Source organism: Vigna unguiculata, chromosome 4 (assembly GCF_037176805.1).
Source record: "Vigna unguiculata cultivar grain cowpea cultivar isolate G323 ecotype 2 chromosome 4, ASM3717680v1, whole genome shotgun sequence".
NCBI lineage: Eukaryota > Viridiplantae > Streptophyta > Magnoliopsida > Fabales > Fabaceae > Vigna > Vigna unguiculata.
In genome coordinates, this window is record NC_140795.1 from 35386578 (window position 1) to 35414248 (window position 27671).

General features: G+C 33.2%; 1 protein-coding gene and 1 pseudogene across 6 annotated transcripts; both read right to left on the reverse strand.

Moving 5' to 3' along the window:
* Positions 1–5253: 5253 nt before the first annotated feature.
* LOC114180676 (protein FAR1-RELATED SEQUENCE 5 pseudogene) lies at positions 5254–6306 on the reverse strand (annotated as a pseudogene).
* A 4060-nt stretch (positions 6307–10366) lies between these two features.
* STIPL1 (GC-rich sequence DNA-binding factor-like protein with Tuftelin interacting domain-containing protein) lies at positions 10367–17100 on the reverse strand. 6 transcript variants are annotated; one of them, XR_003603743.2, is made up of 5 exons: positions 16759–17100; positions 13129–15787; positions 12712–12816; positions 11448–11827; positions 10367–10865 (listed from the first exon to the last, which is right to left on the reverse strand). XR_003603743.2 is itself a non-coding variant. In XM_028067427.1 (3 exons), the coding sequence occupies exon 2, from the start codon at positions 15768–15770 to the stop codon at positions 13167–13169; it is 2604 nt and encodes an 867-aa protein (XP_027923228.1). In that variant the 5' UTR covers positions 15771–15787; positions 16759–17099; the 3' UTR covers positions 10367–10865; positions 13129–13166. The 6 variants fall into 6 exon arrangements, 1 of the variants encoding a protein (XP_027923228.1); XR_003603745.2 differs by having other exon boundaries at positions 12703–12816; XR_003603744.2 differs by lacking the exon at positions 12712–12816.
* Positions 17101–27671: the final 10571 nt, after the last annotated feature.

Consider the following 27671-nt stretch of genomic DNA (forward strand, 5'->3'; position numbering starts at 1 on the left):
ATCTAGCATATTTAACATGCGTTAAATGTGTTTTAAATAACTAATTAGAGTTAAACTTTTCGTTCTGAATAAAGTTTTTTAAAACACATTTAGGCTACATGTGCACCTAGGCCAAATTTACACACAATTTAGCTTGTACTTTGTTGTCCAAATACAAGTCTAATAACCTATACTACTTGGTGCAAATACAAGCCGAAGAGCCTATACTCCAAGCACAAATACCCAAAGCCTACTAAGATATAGTCCATGTAGATTTTGTATGCTTCATGCATACTCACGCTGAAGGTCAGTATCCAGGGCTTCTCCCTACGTCTCAAACCATTTCTTCTCTACCTCCAAAACTTCTTTAACTACCCACTTTACCCTTCATTAAATATATTTTTTCTCTCTCTCCTATTTAATGCATGCTAACTAACCCCACTCCAAATTTTTTCTCTAACAGGTGTCTGACATATGTGATTCTTTGTTTTATTTTATAGATGTCGACATCTAATGTCTTTTTTTTTCGTCATGAATGTTGACATTCAATAGTTTCTTTTTTTTTCGAACGTCAACATCCAGTTCTTCATTCTATGGAGATTGAATTCCGATATTTTTTTTTCCTAATTGGATATCCATACCCGATATTATGCTTTTATAATTTTTCTATGGAAAATGATACTCTAACTTGGTTTTTACCCGCCACGTGGCACTGACACGTGGAAAATAAATTAATTGTTTTTGAAAAATAGAAATTGAAGGCACGAGGTGACGGTTCTGACGATTTCTAAGCCAACTGCGGAAGAAAGGGTAACGTGCTGCGGCCACTTGCGCGTGAGGAGACACCAGCCGCTATCCATCTCAGTTACCCAAAGATTTCATTTTTTTCTTGTAACCCTTGAACCCACTTTCAACCTAGTTTTTTTCGTACCAAGCAGTGCCTTCACTATTGATTAAGCGGTGATATTTTCACTAAACCGACCTTGAATGCTGTACAAAAATGCGAAGTTGGTAGCGGAAGCAGAATGAAAAGCACTTAGGCAGCGAAAGAAGAGGTAGAACGAGGAGGGTTTGTGCAAAAATTTAATTCGTCGACTTTGTTGTGTTGTTCGTGCGCCTGCTCATAGGTGGAGGAAGGAACCCCTAAAAAAAATCCGAACTTGGGAAGGGAAGAATGGTAGAACGAGGTTAACGTCCGCGGTTCGTTTTTAAGGTGGTATTTTCTTTTCGCCCAAACCCTTCGCGTTCGTGCATTATTTCGTTAAATGAGTGTTATATTATGAATCTAGGGTGGTGAGGAATAATTTGTGGTAATTCGCAAACCCCTAGTGGACCGTGTAAAGCCGTTGGTGTTTTGCGTGTCCAAAACTGACGGTTGTGTTTTTTTATAAATGCAGACCATTGACCCGGAAGGTGGAACGATACATGATTTGTTTCGTCGGTGTTAGTTGGTTCGTTGTGGTCCCGTTGCAGTTATTTAGGTATATCGGTAGTTATTTTATTGTTGGTTCGATGTGTGTTGTAATGGTTGATTTAATTTGACGCATTTGTTGTTGAAGTGAAGATAAATTGGAGGTGTGTTGTAATGTTTTGATTTAATACCTTTCATTAATGTCGTTCTTATTTTTTTTACAAGACATGAGTGAAGATAGTGGTCCAAGTAAACATAACAATGGTAGTGATGATAGTGAAGGGAGTGAAGGTGGTGATGTGGGAGAGTTCAGTGATGGTACTGAGGTAAGTTGTTCAGATATAGCAATGGTAGCAATGTTTATTCATATTGAGTTGAAAGAATATGTTGTTAATTGTGGTCTTATGTTTTTATTTTGCAGATTTTGTTCAGGCATTCTTGTAGGACCATATATTTATCTTTATTGAATAAGAACTTAAGTGAGGACCAAAAGCTTTGTATTCAAAGAACACCATTTTGGTGGTTCACTTTGTTGAATGATTCTGTTAAGATAAGTAAAAATGTTCTTGGTGTTTTGTGCAATTTGTGGGTAGAAAGAAGAGGTGGTTTTTTACTTAACTCTATAATTGTGCCATTTAAGTTATTAGATGTTTGTTTAGGCTTAGGATTGAGGATTATCGGAGATGTAGTGGATTTGGATGAAGTCGTTATTGAAAGTCTGTGTAGGAACATTTTTAGTGAGAAGGTTACTGTTGGGGTGATATATAACTATCTTTTGAACCACTCAGAATGTGTTGAAGTAGATGATTTTTGCAGGTTATACATCTTAATAGGCATATCCGAGTTTCTTTTGCCTAATAGGAATGGAACCGTATTCCCCACACTGTTCAAGATTGTTGATGACTTGAAAAGTTTATGTCAATATAACTAGGGTCGTGTAGTTTACGAGTACTTGGTTGGGAGTTTGTGCAATGCTTCATTGGTGTTGAAGATGGAAAGACATAGAAAACACTTTCATGTTGTGGGTTGTGTTTATTTATTACAGGTAAATTGTATTTAGTTACATCATGATTAGCAAAGCAGTGATGAATAATGATTTATGTCCATTTACATTTGCTTTATTTGTGGACTTTCAACTTTGGTGTTTTGATCACTTTCTATTTGTGAAGAGAAAGGGTGCAGGCGGTGGCAATGAATTTTCAAGGTTGTTGCGTAGGATGAATATTAAAGTGGGTGACGGTGCTTTAAAGACTAGTTTGGAGAAGAATGTGGTAAGTAATTTGGGTTTGATTTAGTTAGATTGTTGATTGTTGTGTGAATGTACCTCATTTTAATTTAAATATTGTTAATTTATTTCACAGATAGTTGCTGATCTTTGTGTGTCAAAGCAAAAACTTCTTCATGTAATAGTTAGAGAAGCGTATGAAGTGCTTGGTCATGAAGTTGGTCGAAGTAAGAGACAAACTGGAAGAGTAGATGTAGGAACAAGGAAGGTTGAAGTTGAGGTTCTAATTGAAAAGCATGAATGTGAAATAGGTGAACTTCGCCAATCTTTATCCCTTTTAGAATGAGTTTTTCATGAGAGGAAGATGGAAAGAACCAAAGATTGTGATCCTGTTACTCCTTCCACCAATGTTCACAACGAAAGAGTTAAAACATTTGTAGACCAATTTTATAGCAAAGGTGGACATCAATCACATGAAGCATGGAGCCCATTGCAGACTACTGTTAAGCGCAGTGTTGGTGTTAAAGTCCGAGAAGTTAATGTGGACACCCCAAATGGAAGTGATGAAGAGTAGTCAAAAGATGTGAGCCGTGCAGAGGAGCCAATTCCACCACAAAGCAATATGTATGACAAAATGAAGCTTCATCGACGGGTACAGATGAAAAGTTGCACACTATGTACCCCTTACACTGGGAATGCCCCTAAAAAATTGGGTTCACAAAATTTTTTGTTGTATCATAAAAAACACATATATTATATCATAAAAAGGCATTTAGTTTTCATTTTTGCAAACCATTTTCCCTGTAATATTAGAATTTTCCAAGGCACTGTACTTGGTACAAAAAGAATGAAGTAAAAACACATATATTGTATCATAAAAAGGCAGTTACTGCAAAATTTTGCGAACCATTTTTCCTGTAATATCAGACTTTTCCAAGGCACTATAATTGGTACCAAAAGAATGAAGTAGAAACACATATATTGTATCATAAAAAGGCAATTACTGCAAAATTTTGCGACCCATCTTCCCTGTAATATATGACTTTTCGAATGTACTGTACTTGGTACAAAAAGAATGATGTAAAAACACATATATTGTATCATAAAAAGGCATTTACTTTTCATTTTTTGCAAAACATTTTCCCTGTAATATCAGCCTTGTCAAATGCACTGTACTTGGTACAAAAAGAATTAAGTAGAAACACATATATTGTATCATAAAAAAACAATTATTGTTAGGTGCTTTTGTTTAACAAATGATTGTCCAAATTAATTTTGGTTTTTATAAGCATATTTTCTTTCTGGTCAATAACATATTTCAGTAGCCAAATAGTTTTTGCGAACCACTTTGCCTGTAATCTCAAACTTTTCGAACGCACTGTATTTGGTACAAAATGTGTAATGTAAAATACATATATTGTACAATAAAAAGGCGGTTACTGGTACATCGTCGCCCAAAAAGATCAGTTGTAGTATAATGTCATCGACAAACAAAGACTTGACAAAGACCTGTTGTTTGGCAATGTCATCATGTTTCCAACTACCCAAGGCTCTCATCTACCAAAAAAATAGGCATTGTGTTGTACGTTGTCCCTGCGGAATTTCAATAAAATCATTATATGGTAGTGCCTTTACATGGATCTAATTTGGACATTCAAAATTATTTCACTACAAGCACCTTTTTCAGTCGGTTATATTGCAATTTGTTTTGCCACCGACTTTGTTTTGTACGCTCGAATTGAATGAAACATCACCGACTTGTGGCACATTCAAGTCCTGCAAATTGGATTTTAAATTTCAGTTGTCATTTACGAAATTGTTTCCACCTTAGTCCACAGATAATGTAATTAAATCATACCCATTCTATATGACCATATACATCTATCATGTCATTCCACATGTCGTTGTTTAGTGTTGCCTATAAAAAAGCAAGTTATATTATATAAATGCACCGCCAGATAATTGTGATAATGATAAAGGATTAACTTACGGTGCTGTTGGTGCATATTTTAGTCGTCTTTACTACCGACTTCTTTTTTTTTAAAAAACTTTTCTACTTTGGATTTCAACCTTAGAGTACGAAGCCTTCCCTTTCGCTTTACTGCATTTGGGCTGCGGACATGGGATGGTTGACATGAATCCGGGGCTGGGAAGGAAGACGTCATCCTCGTGTCAACATTATGAGCATCAATGCACGGAGTGAACTCCACCGGGTTTTGGCCAGACCTCAATTGCTTAAATAGATGTTTCGTTCCGGCATCAGATTCGCATGCAACATCAGCAATTTGAAAAAAATTCTTGCACAATGCCCGGTACCTCTGCATTGTTGGATCCTTACTGTGGGTGTTGTAAGCTGCTCTCATTGAAGTATATCTCTTTCGTATAAGTTTGCTCCACCGAGGAATGATATACTTCGTGGATATTGTTGTTGCTTCCTCTTGGCCAAGGACGGTGAAACAGTGTCGGCAGACGATACCACGAAACTCAAAAAGTTGACATGAACATGTTATTGTGCCGGTTTCAGCATCATAATGGACATCATAATATTTGTTTGCAGATTTCCCATCCCATAATAACTCTTGCAGCACCACGTAGTTGCATCCCGAAGGAGTAGCATCCACCATTTTGATTGCACAATTCATCTTCGTGCGGAATTCCATTTGTATTTCTGCAAACTTGGAATGTGTGTAGGCTTGCTAATATTGTCGTTCAATAAGGGACTAGGTGGCACATGGATTGTAGTGTTCAAAGAAGCAAAGTCCGCCTCACATTCCTTTTCAGCTTTGTGTCGTAGCACATTTTCGTATTGTACTACAAACTGTTGTAATGTTGTTGTTGAATTGATAAATCTATCAAAGAAGGCATTGAGTCCCTCACTGCGTTGTGTAGTGGACATACCAGCCCAAAAAATTCCTTTCAAATAGCAAGGCACCCACCGTTTTCTCTCTTCGTATAGTGTGACCAACCAGTCATTGTTATCCAAGTCATGATCATTCATTAATTGTTGCCACCCGCTCTCAAATTGGTGCACATTTAGGGACTCGTAAACCAATGTCTTCAACTTGGTTTTGATAGTTTTGTAATAAGTATATCCTTGTAACTTTTCAAGAATCTTTTTCATTGTATGCCATAAGCACCAGCGATGACGAGTATTTGGAAAAACAATGTCAATTGCATTTTGCATGGCCTTGCATTGATCAGTTAGAATGCCATCAGGTGACTTATCTGACATGCACCTACGCCAACAATTAAAAAGACACACAAAAGTCGATGTATCTTTAGCTGACAACAACGCGCATCCTAATAATATAGACTGACCATGGTGATTGACTCCAACAACTGGTGCAAATGGCATATCATATTTGTTGGTTAGATATGGTGTGTCAAAGGAGACAACATCTCCAAATTCCTCGCATGCTGCCCTACTACGTGCATCAGCCCAAAAGACATTTGATATTCTATTGTTATCATCGAAGTCAATTTCAAAGTAGAAGTTGTTGTTCATTTGTCTCATGTGAGAGAAGTGTGCCATCAATGCTTGGCCGTCTCCTTCCTTTCCTAGTGCCCTTCTTTGTCGTCTGGTATAATTTCTGACGTCATGCTCGACAAAAGGAAGGTTCTCAAATCCGCCAACATCACAAACCAGTGATTGGAAGCTTTTGTTAATGTGCACACTTGCTTCATCATTCATATCGAGTGTTCGCTTGACTTGCATGTTCAATTTTTTGTTGCCGCGAATCATTCTTGACTTCATAGGACTTAGGTCATGATTGTGATCAAGTATGACATTCCTTATGTGCCACTGACCTCCCTTTTTAACTGCTGTTATCTATGCACCACAATTCTTGGTTTTTGTTGGTTGACTTTTCAATTCCGGAGGGATGGTGGACATGCAATTTCCTTCATGGCTACAAACAAATTTGACAAAGCATAATTCGTTGTCTTCTCCTTTACTTGAACTTCTCACACGAACACGAAATCCACATCTGATGGCGTATTGCTTGTAAAACTCTTTAACCTTGTCGGCTGTTTCAAATATCATTCCAACCATAGGAACCTCATTTAATTCATCTTCTTGAGTCTGGCAAGCAATAGAATCCGGTAATGTTTCCTGCTGGACTAGATCCTCGTTCCATAAACTTATTTCGTCAAGTGAAATGGGGTTTAGTACATCGGATGCCGACATTTCGCTTACTTTGCCCTATATTATTAAAAACACAAGATTTGCATTTACACAACAGAATATTAGTATCGTCTGAGGTCTAAATTCTTCTGGCAGAATAACAAACACATACAAAATTAAAAAGTTGTTGGCCCTTAATCCCGTAGCGGTCAAAATATATCGGTTAACTCAAATAAATGATATAATATGTTGTGATAATTGTTAAAGAAGTAAAGTTCCAATCTTGTAACCCTCGGAAAGTGGACTAAGATAGTAAAAAGGATTTTTGGTGGAGTAGACTAAGATGTTATAAATGAGGAGCTTTACCTTTCACCGCCAAGGTCTTTGCGCATTCATTTCAGTTGGTGTGAGTTGTATACGCAGATTAACTACATTTTCGTCGTTGCGCCAGAGTAATAAAGAGTTGTGTAATGATGTTTAGGTAGGTGGAAGAGGAAGTAAAAAGGTAGGGGTTCGCATTCAATGTAACAGGGTACATACGGTTTGCTTCTTCTATACGTTAAATAAGGGCATTTTGGTCCATGAAATGCACCGTACATTATAATAATTTTTTATTCTCCATAAATAGCATTGCTGAGCTGCAAAATGATCCTGCTCTTGTGCGCTTAATGCAGAGGTATATAAGGAAACTTTTATTCCATCTGAATATACAACTGGTTTGATTTGATGGCATAATTTTTTTTCTCGCAGTCGGCGTAATTTTCTTTTCTCGCAGTCGACGTCCGATACAAGAAGGAAATATGCAAGCATTCAGTGGCGGTGAAAGTGGATACAATGTCGGCAATTCATATCTAGTCGCCGTTTTCAAGGATGGAAAAATGAAGGAATACCATGACGGGGTCCACTTCGAAGGTTCCATTCCTAGTTTGTTCTGCATCCCATACTGTTGTACATTGCAGTTGTTAACTGATCTGGTTATGAAGAGTCTGGACTTGAAAATTGATACGCATATGAACAAGTTATACTTCAGGCAACCAACCTTGAATGAAAATGGAGTTTTCATGTATCGGGCTATTGAATTGTCATGTGATGACGATGTCATAATGATGGCTAAGTGTAAGCCAGAGTTTCCAATTAACTGTATTATTGAACTTTTTGTAACGTACACACGCTCGCCGAACCAAATACTTGAACTGTTACAAAGAAGTGATTCTTTGACGGACGAAAGACCAATGTGTATAGAAAGATGTGACTTGTTAATTTATTTTGGAGGAAGGCTTCGCCGAGCTACTGTTGTAGAGTACCCTTACGGTCATTGGTTAAAGTTTAAATCTCACGCAGTAGTGAGAATGTTCATGCGCCACAATTGCACCTTCCCTGAGCTTGTGGACAAGTTATCGCATGGAATTCGTTGTGGAGATCGAAAAGTCATCACAGAAATTAGTTATAGACGTGCAGTTAAAGTTTTGAAGAACAAAATTTTACACGACCTTGTTGAAATCAAGTGTGACAATGATATTATCCAAATAATTCAACGATGGAAAGATGTTCAAAAAATAAGGAGAAAAGTTATCACTCCACCAATTGCAGGTTATATCGAACTTTTTATACAAACAAAGAATATCAGGCCACCCACCCCACAAGAATCGTACGAAGACATAAAACCATGATTGTACACAACTCCTTCGGGGGGTTTAGGTATCAAAAGCATGTGGGATTTAAATTGGTGATTGCACAAAAAGAGACAAATGTTATTGTGGAGACTTAACGGAGGGTACTACATTGATGCAATAATCAAAATTAGGTACTAAATTGAGACAAAGTTCAAAGTGGGTACCATTTTAAAATTTTCGAACCAAAATGGGTATGATCCGAGTAATTAAATCTTAATTCAATATTGAAATATGATCGATGAAGCATACAACAACGACAATGGCAGTTGCATTTTCACAAAAGAGGACGGTGAGTCAATCTAATAGAACAAACTTCACTATGGAATTCAAAAGTTTAAGGCATGTTATAAATAATTAGTTAGTCAAGGAAAAAGTAATTGAGTCGAAAAGGATGTTATGTTATTCACATATAAGAATTTCATGAAAGATTCAAAAAGGAAAAGTGTAAATTTGAACATGTTTGGCTTTTGTTGAGATATGAACCACAAAATGAAACTCAAGATTTACGAATAATTTTCAAAAAGAATCGAGGGTTGTTATTCAAAATACTCATAATCTTTTAATCCAAATTGATGAAGATGTGACACCATCACTACTATCTCGCCCAACAGGGCAACCAAGTGTAAGTCCCCATATTAATCTATTTGACATAGAAAGTTCAATAAAGGAAAAAAAGCACCAAATTAGATGAATTTATTAACTTAGAGAAATTGCAAGAAATGTGTTTGGAATATGAAAGAACTCATCTAACATGCATAGAAAAAAAAGCGAAAGAGAAATATTGTGACTATATTAGGTAGAAACTAGAATTTTAAATACAATAGTCATTATATATGCGTCAATTAATTATCATTGTAAAATTTAAATATTTTATATTGAACTAATTTTTTTATTTTAGTTGTAAAAATAGTCATTGTAAAACTAGTTGTGAAACTATATAATTATGCAATATTATCTCATTCTCAGATCTTCTAATACTTTAAACATTTCAATTTTCAAAACATAAATTCAGACCCAATATTAGATTAAGGCATACATGAACAACCAAAGACAACACTAATGAAAGAAGTCATCAAGTTAATACTTGAACACCAACATGAAATAATACTGGTAGTGATAAATAAAGAACAAAGGTTGTACATCGAAATTGTGATCAAATTCATGATCCATTGACTATTTTTCTAAGAATCTTATGCGTACAAAATCCCAACATCATTGAAGGTTTCACATGTCAAAGGATGTCTTTCTAAGAATTGTAAAGGCCCTCAGTAATCACAATGACTACTTCACGCTGAAGTTAGATGCAAAATGGGGGAAGAGGTTTATCACCTTCACAAAGTGCACCACTGTTATTCGAATATTGACTTATGGCTCACTCACTATTAGTGTGGATGAACACATTCGAATAAGTGAAAGCATTATAGTGGAATGCTTACAATGATTTGTATCAAACATCTATGGAAATATTTGGATATGATTAACTAAGGAGACAAACAACAAAGACATCAACCAACTACTACAAGTGGAAGCAGCTCATAGGGTGAATTGGTTGTATGCACTGGAAATGAAAAATTGCTGAGTTGCATGAAAAAAGTCCATTTTCCTATGATGATCATGCTAACCCTACAATCATGTGGCATCAAGACTCGTAGATTTGACATGTATTTTTTGGTATTGTAACATGTGTTGCAGTATACCCTGAATGGGGTATATTGCAATTGGGTTAATCTCTAACATCCATAGATGAAAAATTATACAAAATTACGTTAAATAATATTTAAACGTGACTTTACAAAAATGATGCACAGTAAACTAAACACGCTTTTAGTACACAGTCTGAATTAACTTTAGTTCATCTAGAATAATGTTAAAGTAGTGTGAAAATCTAATTACCCTAACTTAGTCTCTTAATGCATAATCCGGGTAAAAAGACAGCTTACCAAAACATCAAGACATTGTAAAATTAGTTACCTTTCCTCTTTCTGCATTATCGTCTTCCCTATGAATCTAGTACACCATGAATAGTTTGTTTCAGTTTTCCAATACCTCATGATTTCAGGACTAAGATTAATGGTATGTGAGAACCAAAACTCCTTCACTAGGAGGCTCAGAGTACAAAAACTGTAACAAAAATGCTTGACCCTCATACATGTGAATAAAAGAAATTAGGTTATTAACACACGCTTTATCCTCACTAGAACTTCCACTTTCACTTCACTTAGAACCTTTGCAGCGCCCTCGGGAAACACATGATTTATGTAACACCCATTCCCAGCTCAAAATCCGCAATCCCAGTTAGTAGAGGTATTAGAAGTATAAAGCAATGAGTGAATGCATTCTTGACCCATTACCATGAAGTGGACGGGGATGAATCGTATAGTTGAATGGTGGATTGTTCAACTGCGAAGACATCTTCCTGAGCATTCGTTTCAGCAAACCTCCATATTCAACTACCTGCAAAATAATCATCAATAAATAGTGATTAACCTTTGGAAACAAGAAAAGAGAATAAAGGACAAAATAGCACATGTTTACATGGTTGATAATAGAGTGACATAAGCGCAGATTACAGCAATACAAGGAGGATCAGTGGTATGCTAAATCCATAGCATAGGAAAATTCACGATGTGCACGACACAGCTTAAGCCATCTATGAGCTTAGTACAAGAATTGTCAATCTGTACTATACAATATATTATAATAATTTCTCAGAATTCTAATGTCTGTTACCCCCTAATGCACTACTTATGTCCAACACAGACACCAGACTAAAGTCCAAAATATAAAATGCAGCATGAGAATCAAGATTCAAGATTAATATACATTCACATTCTAAAAACAAATTCATAATGTTCATACGATGATCATTTCATAATCCCAAGATGAATAATATCTCTAAGAAGTTAAAACAAGTCATATGATAAATGAACCTCCAAAAAAATGCTGAGCCTATTATTTATAAGAAAACTTGACTTTTAAAAAAAAAATTATAGTAGTGTCTGGGATGTGTTTAGGCAAGGTTAGGTGGCGACTCACTTTCTTGGCACATGTCCCAACCATGTTGGAGAGGTGTCCGAACTAAATATTATTTTTTATTGAAACAAGTAGACAAGTGTCCGGCACATGCCAAAAAGTGTCCCATTCTAAAGAGGTGTTGGTCCATCCCTTACAAGGATATCACAATCCTCTTGTAGTTACTTGCCAAGTTCTGAGTTCATATGCTGCAGCACCACTGCTGACTTCTGCAGAAAGCAGTGTTTCCCACCAGCTCTGATCAGATAATCAATCTTAACACATATTTCTTTTATCTTCACAGGTCAGAAACACGGGGAACTTTAGCCAGCAGTCCATTGATGATATGTATGTCTGTGTGTTTCACAATCTGCTTCTCAGCTTCAGCCTCTCACATCAGATCCCTACATGTCAGTGCCTAGACTGCTTAGCTCTTTCAAAGTTTAAAACGACAGTTTATGATTTAAGTCTTTAATAATTTAATGTATTTCATGATTGAAAACTTTAGATCAAGATGGAGATGTGAGTCTTTCTTAATAATTATAATGTTATACACACACACACACACACACACATAATATAATATAAAGTGAGGTTAGAGTGTGTTATGCTATGTGCTATAGCAATTAGCCTCCCAATTTCTGTAAGTGTAATTCACTAGTAACAAGTATGATACAAGGAAAATCACTGTATAAGGTTTTAGTTCACACAGTTTACCACTCATGAAGATGCAAGAAAAGTATTTGTTACTCTGTAATGTTTATGACACCTAACAGTGACACTTTCCTAAAAGAACTTGGCATCCCAATGTCTAATTATAATTTCTAAGCACAGTCCATGTCCTGTCTCATTATTCCAAGTGCCAAGGAAAATAAAGTTATTTCCAAAAATATTATTAAGGCAACTGCCAGTTTAACACCATCTCGATCTACTTGTTCGATATGTTTGTCACATGCAATCACCCGGTACTGGAAATTAGCATCAAGTCCAGAAAAATGACAAATATAACGCCTTTATTTCACATCTTGTATCCAGATGCATTGTATTGAAACCAAACTAAACATGTTGAACATGGCGTAATAGGAGTTCACAAATAATGAAATGATACATTCAGCATCCAATTCATGGAAGTGAGCAGTACAATACTAAGGAAAAATTCACATCTCAACGAAATGTAGCAGCAAAAGGAACCAGTGAAAAGAAGTTGGAGATGAATCAACCAAAAGATACTCATGTTGAATTTCACAAATAAAACATTCTCCTGTCTGATCAAAATGACCTTTCATACTTGCAAGATGCACAGAAACACTAGGTGGAATAACTAGTGGGCCATCATCCGACCATGAGAATGATTCATTGATGCACCAGCAGACGCACCATGGTTTTTAAACACCTTCAAAGATTAATAACAGCATGTTTACTTGATAATTAAATGATGACAAGTGCATTAAGAAAATAAATCCAAAATCCACACGCTATTCCTGAATTTCACATAAGAGGTTTTACCTTGCATTGAAAATTATTAACATATCATATATATCAATGCATATAACATGTGCATAGAAAGCCTAGATTAAATATTACATACCCATTCTGCTTATGATCAGACAGAAAGTTGCCCAAAACAAAACCAGAAAGCACACATCCCAAGCCTACGAAGTAATCAAAAGAGAATACAACTCATACAAGGAACTAGATAGAGTACCTGAGAATTCAGATACTTCACATTGGTCAATGCAGAAATCAACGCCTCTTACTAAGGGATTTATTGTGCAACTCTAGCAAACCCTGAAGAGATTCCATAGACCACATTTCTTCGTTCTGGGCGTATACTTTTTGATTAAGAGAGTCTATTATTATGCTGACATTACCAAACCCATATATTTGATGACCATTGTGCATTCTACCAGGTTTAAGCTTGAACAGCAAACCATGTTGCTGAGCATGAGCCTCAATGACTTCTTTCAAGCTCAATTCATGAGTGCCATCCGCGTTGACTGCACCGCCCAAGCTAGCTGCAGCTTGCTGTTGAGCATAAGCTGCTGCTTTCTGTTGAGCCTCAAATTGCCTCTGCTCAAGTACCCTAAGATAGCTTATATTCTCCTTTAAACCAGGTTGGACCACCTCCATACCTTCAACAGCCTGGTTCATCATATCAAGACCGCGATTAAGTTGGTACCGGATACTTTCATTTGCTAACAGTTCTTTTGGAATGAGTTCTTTCCATCCCAAATACCATTTTGTAACTTCTTCAAAATTAGGATTTGAGCACAGCCAATGATACAGAACCTGAAGCCATTTGGCAAAGAAGAATTTCTCCATCATATCAACCATTAGGTGAATAGGAATAGCAGAAGCCCAGTTCATTACCCAATAAAATTGATCAAGATTCTGACTTGCTGGGTTCACTTGGAACTCTTGCAAGACAAGCTGCAACTTTGGTACAATAAAACGAAGCATAAGTTGTTCCCAACTAGCAGAATCAAATACAGACTTCCAAGGAGACAATATAGCATAAGCAGAACCATCACTTGGGTGCCAGGCCCCAAGAACAGTACTCAATTTAAATCGAATCACCTGGTAAATACCCTCCAACTTGTGACCCAGCAGAGGTAGCCATGGATGCACCCAAGTGTGGATAGGAATGGTCTCACGGTGTGGTTCCCAAGTATCTACAGCACTCGATAGCTTAGGCATAACTATATTGTCTAATATGGTGGCAAGGACTGATTGAGGAAGTAACTTTTCCCACAATTCCAGAAACCATAACATTGGTTCAGGATCCCGGGCCTGCCAGGTATTTATACCAGATATTCTTACAGCTGGTAATACAACCTCTAAAACCAATTGAGTATAAGGTGATGAAACATCCCATATATCAACTGAATCTTCTTCTCGAAGCAATGCCTTCCACTCTGAAACCAACTCCAACCCATGAGATGGATTTCGAAGAGGATCCCAACCTTGGAACACTCTGATAAACAGGGGTAGAGCATAAAAACAAGCAATGCATGACAAGTTACACAACTTGTAGTCATCAGCGTATCTTTTATGTAAATCCCTAAAGCAATGAGCAAGGGACTCCAATGTTAATGTTCCCAAAGTGTTTTCTTCTTCAACGTGGTCTAACACATGCTTTATTTCCTCCATATTATCCAGCTGCTTCTTCTGAAATGCTGCCTCAGTTTCTAACTTCTCTTTTTCTTTTTTCAAGCTAAGTGCTGTCTCCCTCTCTCTCCTCAAATCTCTATCAATTTGTTGGATGTCAGCCTCAGCCAACCCAACTATTAACGCTACATTATACTGAAGTTCTGGCATTGGGATATCATTTTCTTTTGCTTTCTCTTCGGCATTCAAATCAGACAAATTTATTACTCGAGCATGTGGCCCCCTCATATCATATACCTTCTGAACAACCTCAAACTCTTGTTCTTGCTTGCTTGCCAACAACTCCTCAGCTGTTACATACTCTTCCTCCTTCTTTTTCTTCAACCTTGCTTGCTTTGACCACAACCTTTCCTTCGTTTTGCCAACCACAGGTTGCAAGACCTCTTGCACATTCTTCTTCTCTTGCTGCAAAACCGGCAACGGCATAGTCTCCTTAGACTCATTAAACCCTATGCCAGAATTCTTGGCCCTCAATCTGGCCTCAATAGGAGCTACAATACCCTGCTCATTCTTCCCAAGTCCACCTCCTTTATAACCCATCTTCTCCAACAACTTCATGCCTATCCCTTTCGTATGCTTCTCAAACTTCCCCACATCACTAAACCCATCTTGAACTGAACTCTGATGCTTCCCTCTCTTCTTCTCCAACCTCTCCTTCTCCCTTTCTCTTTCCCTTCTCATCGCCCCCTCCTTAATCTTCTTCCCAAATGCTGTAGGCAAGAAATTATCATGACCGTTCTCATCAGAATCATCATTTCTTTCTGAACCATTTGCTGTATTGCCAGAATTAAAACCTAGACCAGACCCAGAAGTACCACCAGACCCCATACCGAAACCTGACCCTAAGCCCGGCCTATCCTCACTAACATAACCATCTTTCTCATTCTGCTCTTTGGACTTATTATCAATTTCCTGATTGGGCATAAACGTTCCTGTAGATACAAAATTCACAGGCTTGGTTAGATCTTGCTTCTTTGAAAAATCACGGTCCTTCCTCCGTTTTCTACTTGAATAATCATCATCGTCATCAGAATCTGCAAAAACTCCGTAAAGAACATCATCCTTTGTCTGAGTGCGCTTTTCTTTACGACTCTTGTAGTAGAATTCACCACCAATCCATTGACCACCCTCATAATCATTCTCCATTCCAAATCTCTCCATCTCTTGATCCTCATCCATGTTTATGACAGATAAACCTGTAAAAAAAATTGTTTAGAAAAAAAAGGCAAGTTTATAACCTACAAAAATTACACAGTACATTCCATGTTTCACATTTCGTTTTGCAAAAACCCTGAACTTATTGCAGATCAAATCTAGAACGCGTGGAAGTAGGGTAAAAAAGAAAGAGATCTACAAGCAGAAAAATGGGCACAAAAATTAATGAAAATTTGAAAAGCAAAAGTGTAACGAAATCTAAGTGGAATAGGGAAACACGGGTGTAGAAGATGAGATGCCTGAAAACCAATGGCTGTGAAGCTCAATCAAATATGAAACTGTATTTAGCTTCACGTAAATATGACAAACAAGTTGTGTTCAAAAGTAATTTTAACTTGTTACATTTGGGAAAGTTACTCCAAAATTAAAAGTTATGTCAAGCCTCCTAGCAGTGATCAACGTTATTAACAGTCATTAATGTTTTAATCAATAAATTAACGGTCTAGAATAAAACAAAACTTAATTCCTACGAAAAGCTAATCATTCACATAAAAATCAACAAACCAAACAAATGCACAAAGATAAGAAGAACCAGATTTAACATTCAACAGAGTCAGAGCCCTATCAGAACCAAACTTGTTTTACTTTTCTTCTGCAAATTACTTTAAATTCATTTCAACGCAAGTTAAATTGCACAAGAAAAATGAGGCCATTCGCATACACCAAAGGGCAATGTTAATATGCATAGCACTCAAAAACAAAAACAAAAAAGATCACACACCTTGTATGCATACAAAAGGTTCGTACCAAGTAACACCCATCAAAATCCATATGCTCTTTTTCACTTATATTCTGATATATATTTACTTCTCAACCAAACCACAGAATAACACGTTTTGTTCCCGCAATTTTTTCCAAGTATCCCCGTCATTCTTTTAAAACATGAGGGAGTAGGAAAGAAGGGGAAAAAAAAAAGGTAATAAAATGAAACTACTTTGGGTTTAGGGCTTACCTTTAGAAACCGCGAAAAGGGGTACAAATTAGAGCAGAAGCAGAAATCACGAACTTGAGTTGAAAGCAGAAAAACGAGATACTCAGCAATGGATGGAACGAAGGACGAAGTGGTTGCGGTTGATTAGGGTTCGTGAGGAGATTGTGAAAAGGGCATTGGGTTTGGGAATTGAGAAAGAGAGTTGAAAATTGATGAGTTGTGAACAGAGTTTGAGAGTGAATTGGATTGAGAGAGCGTAATCGGTGAGTCTGAATGAATAAAATGTGTTTTGGGGTAGAAGATAGTACGTTAATGGTGGAATTGAAGAACCGAACAAGGTTAGGTTATGCTTTTTGATTTCCACTTCGAAATTTTTTGCTTCAATATATTTTTTTCCCGGATATTTCTTTTAATCAATAAAAGGTAAAAGATATAAAAAATTGTTCTTTTAATCAATAAAAGGTAAAAGATATAAAAAATTGGGATATTATTTTAATAAATGTCGAAATTAGTCTTGAATCGATTTAGTTTTTTAAAATTTAATTTTTTTAATCAAATTTTATTAAATATTGTTGATATTTTAAATATATTTTATTATAATATTTTAATTTATTTATACAATTTAACACAAGGTTAACTAATCAAATTTTAAAAAAATGAATTTATAAAATTAAATTTACGATTTTATAAATATAAAAATTAAATTGATTAAATTTTTTAAAAAAGACTAATTTTAATTTCCATTGAACAACATATTTGACTGTCTGATCATTTACAAAATCAGACCTAGTTCTGTTAAAAAGAAATTTTCTTTTTTGTAAAAACGTTGAAAAAAACAACAAAAGAAAACCCTTTCATTTATTTGAAATATTTGTTTTAATCAGTGAAGAAAATGATTTCGATTATGTTTAGACAAATTTTCTCTAAAACCAACAAAATAAAATAAAAAGGAACAGTAAATTACTGTTGTGAGAGTAATTAAAAAAATATATATAACTAAAACTTAAAATTAGTGTTTATAAAATATAGAATAAAATATGTAAAATATAAATTCTTTAAATTTTTATATTTTTATTTATAAGTAAAATAATTTGAAACCATGAAAAATGGTTATAAATTTGCTAATAATCAATGTAATAATTTCAAAATATTATATAATCAATTATTATATTATAATATTTTAAAAATAATAAATAATAAATTATTATATTATAATATTGTAAAAATATAATAGAATTAAAAATGGAAACGGATATTAAAAATGGATACCTGCTACTCGCGAGTAAAGGTATTTTTTATACCCGCGTGTTAAAGGAGCGGATACGGATATCATAGTATCCGTACCCATGGATACTCGTACTCGCTGAACTTTAATTCACAAAAATACTCTTTTATATATATATATATATACATATATATATATATATATATATATATATATATATTAGTAAAAAATATTTTGAGTCTTCATTCAGTAATGGTGCTCGAATTCTTACCCCACATCGGAGTAGATTACTTCCAGATAAAGGCATTGATGTGTTTCCAAGACCGGTTATGGACCAACATGGAAGGTAATGAAATTAACACTTTTACTTAAATATTTTAATTAAGTGATTGTTAGAAATTTTTAATGAACTTCTTATGTGTTTCAGGCTCTTATAGATTAAAATTGGACAACATGAAACTTTATACAATGTTGTAAGAGGTGGACATTGATAAAGTTAGTAATTTCTTTAATATTTCATTCAAAAATAAACTACAATATAAATTTGTAGTGATTTTTTATTTGTTAATTTTTCAGGAATTAATCGAAGAAAGTTGATTTGTTGATCTAAGCACTAGTTATGGTTAAATATTTGTTTTTTTAAATATTTTTGTAAATACCCACGGGTACCCGTACATATTCGCGGATATGAAAAAAAGAAGGTGGGTACCCGCATAACGAATACCCGACGAATATGGGTACAGGTACGGGACGAATATTTGTTCAGCGGGTAGGGTACGAGGAGCTACTACCCGTATTCTATCCGCCCCGTTGATATCTCTACTTCAAAGCCTTCAAGCCTTCAACTTTAGAGGTATTTTTCCTCTCTAAGAATACTTGTCTTCTTCTAGCTAGGAAAGGGTTGTACTTGTAAAATCAAGTTAATCAAGTGTGTCGGATAAGAATAAATGTAATAATTAATGTACTTCGTAGAATATGTTATTTACAATACTCTTTATAAGTCCTTACCCAGATGAGTTTCCGCCATGTGACCCCAATTACATGTTAATCTTGAATTAGTTCTTTCCTCTTTAGTTTAATTATGCATTATTCTAACTTTCAGACTAGCTGACATGATCTTCATTTTGGTATAATAGTGTGGATCAAGCACATGTTCGTTTTAGTAGGCCTTGGCCATGAGCAGGTCCTTGGACAATGTATATACATATTTCTTAATATTATGGTATTGTTATAAAAATTAAAATTAAGCCATTATAATAGATAAAGGCTAAAAGTTTATATATTTTCAATATTCAAGAACATAATTGAGAAAATTAAAACTTAACTATCTAAAATTAAATGATTGTAATTAACACAATGATATATATATATATATATATATATATATATATATATATATATATATATATATATATATATATATATATATATATATATATATATATATATATATATATATATATATATATATATATATATATATATATATATATATATTGACATTTACGTTTTTTCTATCAATGTAGGATATAGTTTTTTTCACATAATGTATACATAAATCACACATTCATAGCATTTTTAAAGTTGTATTTATTCATGCGTTACACATAACTTACAAAAGAGCTAATCATTCAAAAAAAAGAAGAAAACCATTCATAACTTAATCACATGTATTAGAAATAATTTTGTTCATTTATAATCTTGACCAAAGTTTATAACACCAAAATCCTAACAATTAAAAAAAAAAACATAATCAATTGCAACATTCACATTATTGTTGTACTAACTACGCTTGCTTCTTCTCCGGTTATACATGATTTGAATTGTAGAACTCTTGACACATTTCCTAAGTTGTTGCTTTATTCGTGCATGCAAGTTGCTTTTGTTGAATTTTATTTGTCTCGCCATTCTTTTCATCTTCATGTTTCTCATCTTCCCCTTGCGTTATATCATCCATCACACAAGTGTTTTCTAATTTTTGACACCACATGGAATTTTATCTTTCTTTACTCTTTCAATTCCAACTGCAACTTGTTCAAATGCTTATTTCACATCAATAATAACTAATTACATATGTAAACAACCAACAACAACATCAATTCATAAGTCCAATCCATCAACATTCATCAACCCAACAATAAACACATACAAAATAACTCACCAAATAATTCACGAAATTTTGATTAACACTCGAAGGAATTTCGTTTTCCCACCTCGCTTTTTTGTGTTTCAAATTAGGATATGCTCGAAAGCCCATAACTGAATCAATAACAACACACCATAAGTTGTCATTCATCATAAAATATGAACATATTAAATTGTAATCAAGATTCAATATTCAAACATGACCTAAAACAAATAAAAGTAACCAACAACGTGGAAATGTCTTGTATTTCCTTCGTTCCTAAGAAACAAGGAAGCTTTAAACAAACTCGCAACAAATATTGTATTCAATCTTAACAAACTCGCAACAAAATGTGTGAAAGAAGTATTATGTGATATCGCTCCCATGGACTCTTGTCATCTTCTTTTGGGATGGTCATGACTTCGTTTTAAAACACTCAATCTTAATGAACATTCGCTTTATTCGAGGCACGAGGGACACAAAATTAAGTTGAAGTTTATGACACCAAGACAAGTCAGTAAGGATCAACATAGGCTAAAGGAAAAAATAGAAAAAGAAAGAATAAAAGAAGAAGCAATAGGGAGTGAAGAAAGAAGGGAAAATGAAGAAAAAGAAAAAGAACTAGAAAGAAAGAGCGCGGAAAATTTATTTGTCAATGATTTTTCTTCTACGGTTTGTGATGTCATTTTACAGGAACAAAGGGATGGACATATGAATGAAATACACCAACTTCTATGTATGAAAAGGAAGCTTTTTTATAGTTCTTTATTATGTATCTAGTCCGTTGATGAAAAACAAAGTCTTGAGGATAAGGAAACACAATGCATGGAGGGAGTTACTTGTTACATACAAGGATGAGGGAGTGTTGGCAAGAAAGGTGCTCCACGAATTGCAACCATTGGAAAGGAACAAAACTAAATTTATTCAAGTTGCATTTGATCTTGGAGGAAGAGAATTAGTTTCAAGTTGTGAAAAAATAAAGTCTTTCATAAGGACATAATAAACTTATATTAAAACTAGTAGAAAAATAAAGCCCTAAGATTCAGGACAAATCTTCTTGAAGAATGAGGGTATGGTATGAGTCGCATCATGGCCCAAATGGAGAAGGACTAATGCACAACTTTACGACAATATTTTTTAAAGTTATTAGTTTATTTAAATAATTGCCCAATTCTTTGTAAAATTTGTGACCAAATTATGTTTTGCTTTAATCAATTAATGAACTCTGGTTTAGTTTTATTTCAAGTTGTAATAATGACCATATTGCAACTTAGTCATCAGCCTTTGGGAGACTAAGAGGATGCATAGCTGAATGCTTTTGGGTTACCACAATTTTAGTTACAATCAACCATTAAGTAGTGGGACCATTAATAACTTTAAGTAGGATGTAATTGCAATTTATGTGTTTTTTGTAATTCCAATGGTTAAAGCTTCTATATAAGCTGGACCATTTTATCAATGAAGACAAGTTGAGTTTTATTCAAAACTATAAGAGCTCACCTATTTTATTTTAGTGAAAGCGATTCTCCTATGTTCTTGAGTGATTCAGGAACCCTAAGTTTTATCAAAGGTCCTTCCTCCCTTTGTGTGTTTAAACTCTTAGGCTTATCTTCCATCCTTGGAAGTGTGACGTCTATCAATTTCTACTCCATCTTCTTATCTATTTCTGTTTTCTTGTTTCAAACAATTTCTCAAATTTCTTGCTTATTAGCATTTCCAACCTTGATAGATCAGTAAAACGAATCCACCCCTCTGGATTCCCATAAGGTGTGATGAGTCCCCAATTTTTGTGATTTCTAAATTCTAAAAGCACTTCTTTAGGGCCTAGTTAGTGTAAATTTTTGTTTCTTAAGATATAATTAGTGTAGAGTAAGGAATTAGTTCTTCTCTTTAATTTCATAGTAATTTGATAATTTTAGGTTTGTTTAGTGAAAACCAAGAATAAGATTGATTAGCTATTGTTTCCTTAGTTTAAACTTTTAGTTCCTTTGATATATTTACATGTCTTTAACGTTGTAAAAGCATTTGCTTTGTTGTTCTTAGACTATACTTTGTTTTAGCTTTTCTTATTTGGATGTTAGTTTTAGTTTGTTAAATTGTTTTTACTATCTTTTTATTAGTTTATATGATTATACCTTTTTTTCTGGTATTATGTAGTATACTTTTAGTTTGAGGATAGTTAATATCTTTATTCACTTACTAATAAATAATTGTAGTAGTTACTTTCAGGTTAATTTCCTCTTAATTCATTATAAGTTTGACAAGTGTGATGAAAATAATATGGAGCTAGAATATTAACTTGTAACTTGTGTTTGGAGGTGAGCATAGCACTTAAAGAGAGTAAAATTGGTATTTGACTTGTAGTTGAATTGGGTTGTATTTGCTATGAAGCTTACTGCCAAAGTTACTTGGAAAGGGCTGAACATTAAGTTTCAATATGCTACAAGCAATGGAGAACTACAACAGACAATCTTGTATAACTGAAGCAACTTGCTACAACAAGTGAAGAAGGAAGAGCAACACCCTAAACCACTCACAAATTGCTGGACTGGAGAGGAATATGAGTTGTAAGAGAGAATTTACACTTGAAGCAACTTGTTATAGGGAGTAAAAATGACTTGTGTTGGTTGGTGAAACTAGTTTCTAGGTAGCTTAGTATAAAAACATTTTTGTGAACATTGATATAGGAATATATAGAATACAATACATTTCTTTAATTTTTCTCTACATTTCCAAGTGTTGTATAACTCAGGGGAGAAGCAGTGCTAAGAAAGAGAGTTTCGTAGTCCACATAGTGAGCTTGAACACTCAAATTCTCAAGTTTGCTTAACTCTTGTGTGTGTAATTGCTAAATTTGTAAATCTTTTGTATGTGTAATTGTTGAATTTGTAAACCACACCAGAACTCTTTTCATTTGGAAGACGCAAATCGCGAGCCACACAAAATCACCTCGCTACACTGAAACGGTGCCATCAACCCTCTAAAATCAGATCATGCAACTACCCTAACCACATCGCCTAAAGAACACTCTCACCGAAGCTGCTCACCTTCATCAAAGAAGGAAATCCCAAATCGTGAAACTGAAGAAATTTTGGGTTGAGCTGAAACGAGAAACATTGCAAGGGAAGAATTGGAAATTAGATAGAAATTTGGTTGTTGATATTTTAAAAATAATTAAATTAATTATATAAAAATTATCAACAAAAAATATTTGTCAAATATTTATAAAATTGATAAAATATGTAAATTATTTAACATATATTACATGAATTGACAAAAGATTTCAGCAATAGGAAAACATAGTCCAAATTCTACATAAAGAGATTTAGGGGAAGCAGAAAAGGAAGCATTATCAACTATGGTATTGTGTAGTTGCCATCAACCACATCTCTCCTTCTTTCCACCCGTTTTTACTCTTCTTTTTTCCATTTATTATGTACTCTCATGTGTTTAGCAATACAATACTTGTCTTTTATCTCACCAAACTCTTCTATTGACTTCAAAAACATTGGTCCACTATCAGGGATAGCCAAAAAATTCATAAGTGATCTTCTTTAAGGATCACTCCAACCATCACTAACAATTTCACACTTTTCTTTTTTCATGAGTTTCTTATAGGCTATATAAGGTTTTCTACATGACTTCTTTCTTTTGAAAATAAAGAAACTTTCAATCTATTATATGTTGATGGTATATATCCACTAAGGTTAAAAGTATTAGAAACATAAGAAAATATACTCATATAATAAGGACTACCCGCTTAATGAAATGGTAGTCGTGAAGAATAAAATATCCTCATAGTTTCACAATCAAGACTATCTCTAGCTTGAATGTTGAAAGAAGCTTGTAACGAATATTTGTGTTATGGCTTAACACCATTGTTTTTTTTCTGATTTCCTTGGTCAAATACAACGCAAGTAAGGTGACCTTTATTTTCTTTGAGTTTTTATTTTCAATATTGCTTCATTTGTCTATTTAACAAGTTTCGATAGATTACATTTGGACAAATTATAACTCTTTCTCCCGTAGTTTTTAACAAATGAACTTTTACTTAATATAAGACCCATCGAATGAAAATGACACTACACTTAATCATATTATTTCCACAACTAATAGACTTTCTCAACTTTAAAACATATTTCTACTTGTTTCATCTTCTATTTTATTGTTTGATTAAGTATATTCATCTTAATTTTCTATAATAAAAATAAATTAAATATAAAAAAATTAAAGCACAAAAATCAAATAAAATAATCTAATAAAAACTAGTTTATTTGAATATAAAAATATTACATGTCACAAATTAAAAATTAATTATAATATAATATATTATATATGTGAAACATAATATTAAATTATTAGACTATTTCATGTTATGTTATATTTTTCATTTTAATTTAATATTTATAAAAAAATATTATATTTAAGATTTATTTTTTTCTTTGAGTAAAAAGTTTAATTTATGTTTTTATAAATTTCATTTTTAAGAAGTTTTGAATTTACCATTTAAAAATAATATTCAAATAATAAAAAAAAATTATGTTCACAATTTAAAAATAAAACAAAACAAAATATATGATTCAAATGAAATCACACAATATAACAATAATTATATAATTGTATTCAAAATAACATTTAAATTTAAGCTAAAAAAATAAATGAAATAAAAAGAGTTTGATTCAAATTATAAATTAAAATGCAATAGCCTACAAGAAAACTTTTAAATAGTTATCAATTTTAGAGACAAAAAAAAATAGTCATGTAGTGACCAATTTAGAAACTAAAATTATTGATAATTAAATTAGTCTCTATTATAAATAAAAAATTATAAAAATTATAATTGATGTATGAATTGGTTTATAACATTAACTACCAATTTTTTGGCTATCAATGAAAATAGTTTCTTGTAGTGAGAACAATATCTTACATGGTTTCTTCTGCTACAATTTTTTTCTTTTTCTTTTCCTCTTTCGTTATTTCTTCCTTTCTTTTGTATGTCATCTATAATTATTGTGTAATTTATAGTGTATTTTCTTCCTCATTTCTCCTAAAATGACATACGCAAAGATCATCTAAATCATTGGTATAGGATAAGTAGATTATAAGTTTTTTGTTTCTTTATTTTTTTATTATTTTATTTTAATTAAAATAGGTTCGCGTGGGTTTTTTCTTTTTTTTTTGTAAGACAAGTGTCAAAGGCTATACCATCTAATCTCTAGCACATACAGAAAAGGCCATACCTACTTTGTCATTCATGCATCAACTACTTGGCCATATTTGCGACATGTTTCAGCTGCGGAAACATGACCTCAGAGCCATGTCGGCCTTAGGGCATTGGTTAAGGATAATTAATATATATTGGATCCTACAAAAGTACATAGATAAGTGTAATATTAAATAAATCTTGACCTAATAACCATTAATGTAACTTTATTTTTTTTAAAGACAAAAATGTCCATAAATATTGTACATGTGTATTTAATATTTTATTTAATGTTCACAAATAAAATTTAAAACTAATTAAATAATAAAATAACTATATTTTAATATTGCTAAAAATTAGATATAAGAAAATTTAAATTAACAAAAAACCAACAAAAAAATAGTGTTAAACATCTAAAACTTAAAAAAAAATTAACATAAGAAAGTATAAATTAACAGAAAAATCAACAAAAAAATAATGTTAAACATCTAAAAATGTTACAAAAAAGGAATAATTAAAGTGTCAATTTAAGACTTAATTGATTTTTTTTTTCTTTTTAGTAGAGACCTTAAAAATTTCAAAATTGTTATGAATTAATGATTGTCCATTGATTTGATATATTTACTCATATGATTCATTACTGTTTATGGTAAATATTTGTATTAACTAAGTTGATTTGTTTCCTTTATGGATTACATATTGTATCTATAAATAGGACTCTTCCTATCAATAATAATAGATAGATGAGTTGCTCCCCATTCTCTATTCTCTCTTGTTTCTTCTCTTCTCTATTATCTGTCGTCATTCTCCATGTTATTCGCTTTATTTCATAACACGTTATCAGCACCATGCTCCAACGAATTGAGGACTAGTGGAAGCTTTTTCTCTTTAATGATAGTGCTATGCGTGTCTCAATCGAGGCTCTTTCTAATCCTTTCTCAATTTATAGTTTTACCTTATATTCTTCCTCTCTTATGATAAGAATTGTTTGAATTTATCAATTTTCATCTCTGTCTTATTATTTTTATTATGATGGTGATTATTATTATTATTATTATTTTGATGATGATTATTATTATTAATATTATTATTTTATGTGTTAGTTCTAAACACGCGAAACGTTGCGAAATTTGGATTTGTGACCCTTGATATTGCAAGGAAGAATTCCTTATATTGGATTTTAAATGTTGAAATACATTTAAGATACAATGGATATTGGGATACCATTAAATAAAGAAATAAAGCATCTAAGCAACTAATTTGCTCATGCGACAAAAATATTGTGAAAAAGGATTCACAAATATTATGAATTTATTTCATGCCTATGTATGGATGGCTGGACAAAGCAATAAAGCTTTTGATGAAAAATCATGAGATCCGCCTAATCTACTCCATTCCCAGAAGTGAATGCAGCAATCAATATTATGAATTTATTTCATGCTTTTGTATGGCTGAACAAAGCAATGAGTTTTTGATAAAAAATCATGAAACCTGTCCAAATTGGTTCTGCTCCATTCCCAGAAGTGAATGCAGCAACATTTTATTTATATTTTCATGATCGATCATGATCTTGATTTTGGACATGGTTATAAAGAAAATTTCAAAGACACATTTTGTCACCAGAAGTGGCACGATAATGTGAAAAAAGGAAAAGGAAAATGTGAAAATATTGACAAAAAGATGAAGGTATATATTATCATTACGATGGTAAAGGCCATTTGAGTTGTACTTATTGTACACCAGAGCATCTTACAAATAATGAGAAGAACATAGAAACACAATTTGCTTATGAAGATGGTGATTCTGATTATGGCCATATGGATGCTACTCATCTTGATATTGTTATTTTCTTTGCTAAAGAAAATGGAAGCATTGATCACCTCATTGATTATGAGAGTGTTACAAAAAAAATCTCATATTGAAATTTACGTTTATATAAAAAACGAATGTTTGCACTAGTATCAAATGTGTCTTATTGATAGTGCAACAACTTATATAATTCTCAAGAGTAATACATTTTTCTCTTGTATGATAATGCGAGACATCAATGTTTGTATTATTTATAGTACTACAAATATATTTGAAGACTCTATAAGAGCTATTATACTTCTACCAAGAAGTTGAATAAAAACTTATTAAGTTTCAATGATATTTGTCTAAATGGATATTATATTGAGACAAAGAATGAAAAAGATATGAAATATCTTTATATCTCTATGATTGAGTTGAAAAAGAAAGTGTATTGGAGAAATTATCAACATTCTCTTATAGTTTGTACTACAAGTTTATTAGTACAATTGAAATGCATGTCATGGTAAACCAGAAATTTACAAATCAAAATGATGCCTTGTTTGACATGATCAATTATGATGCGGAAAAAA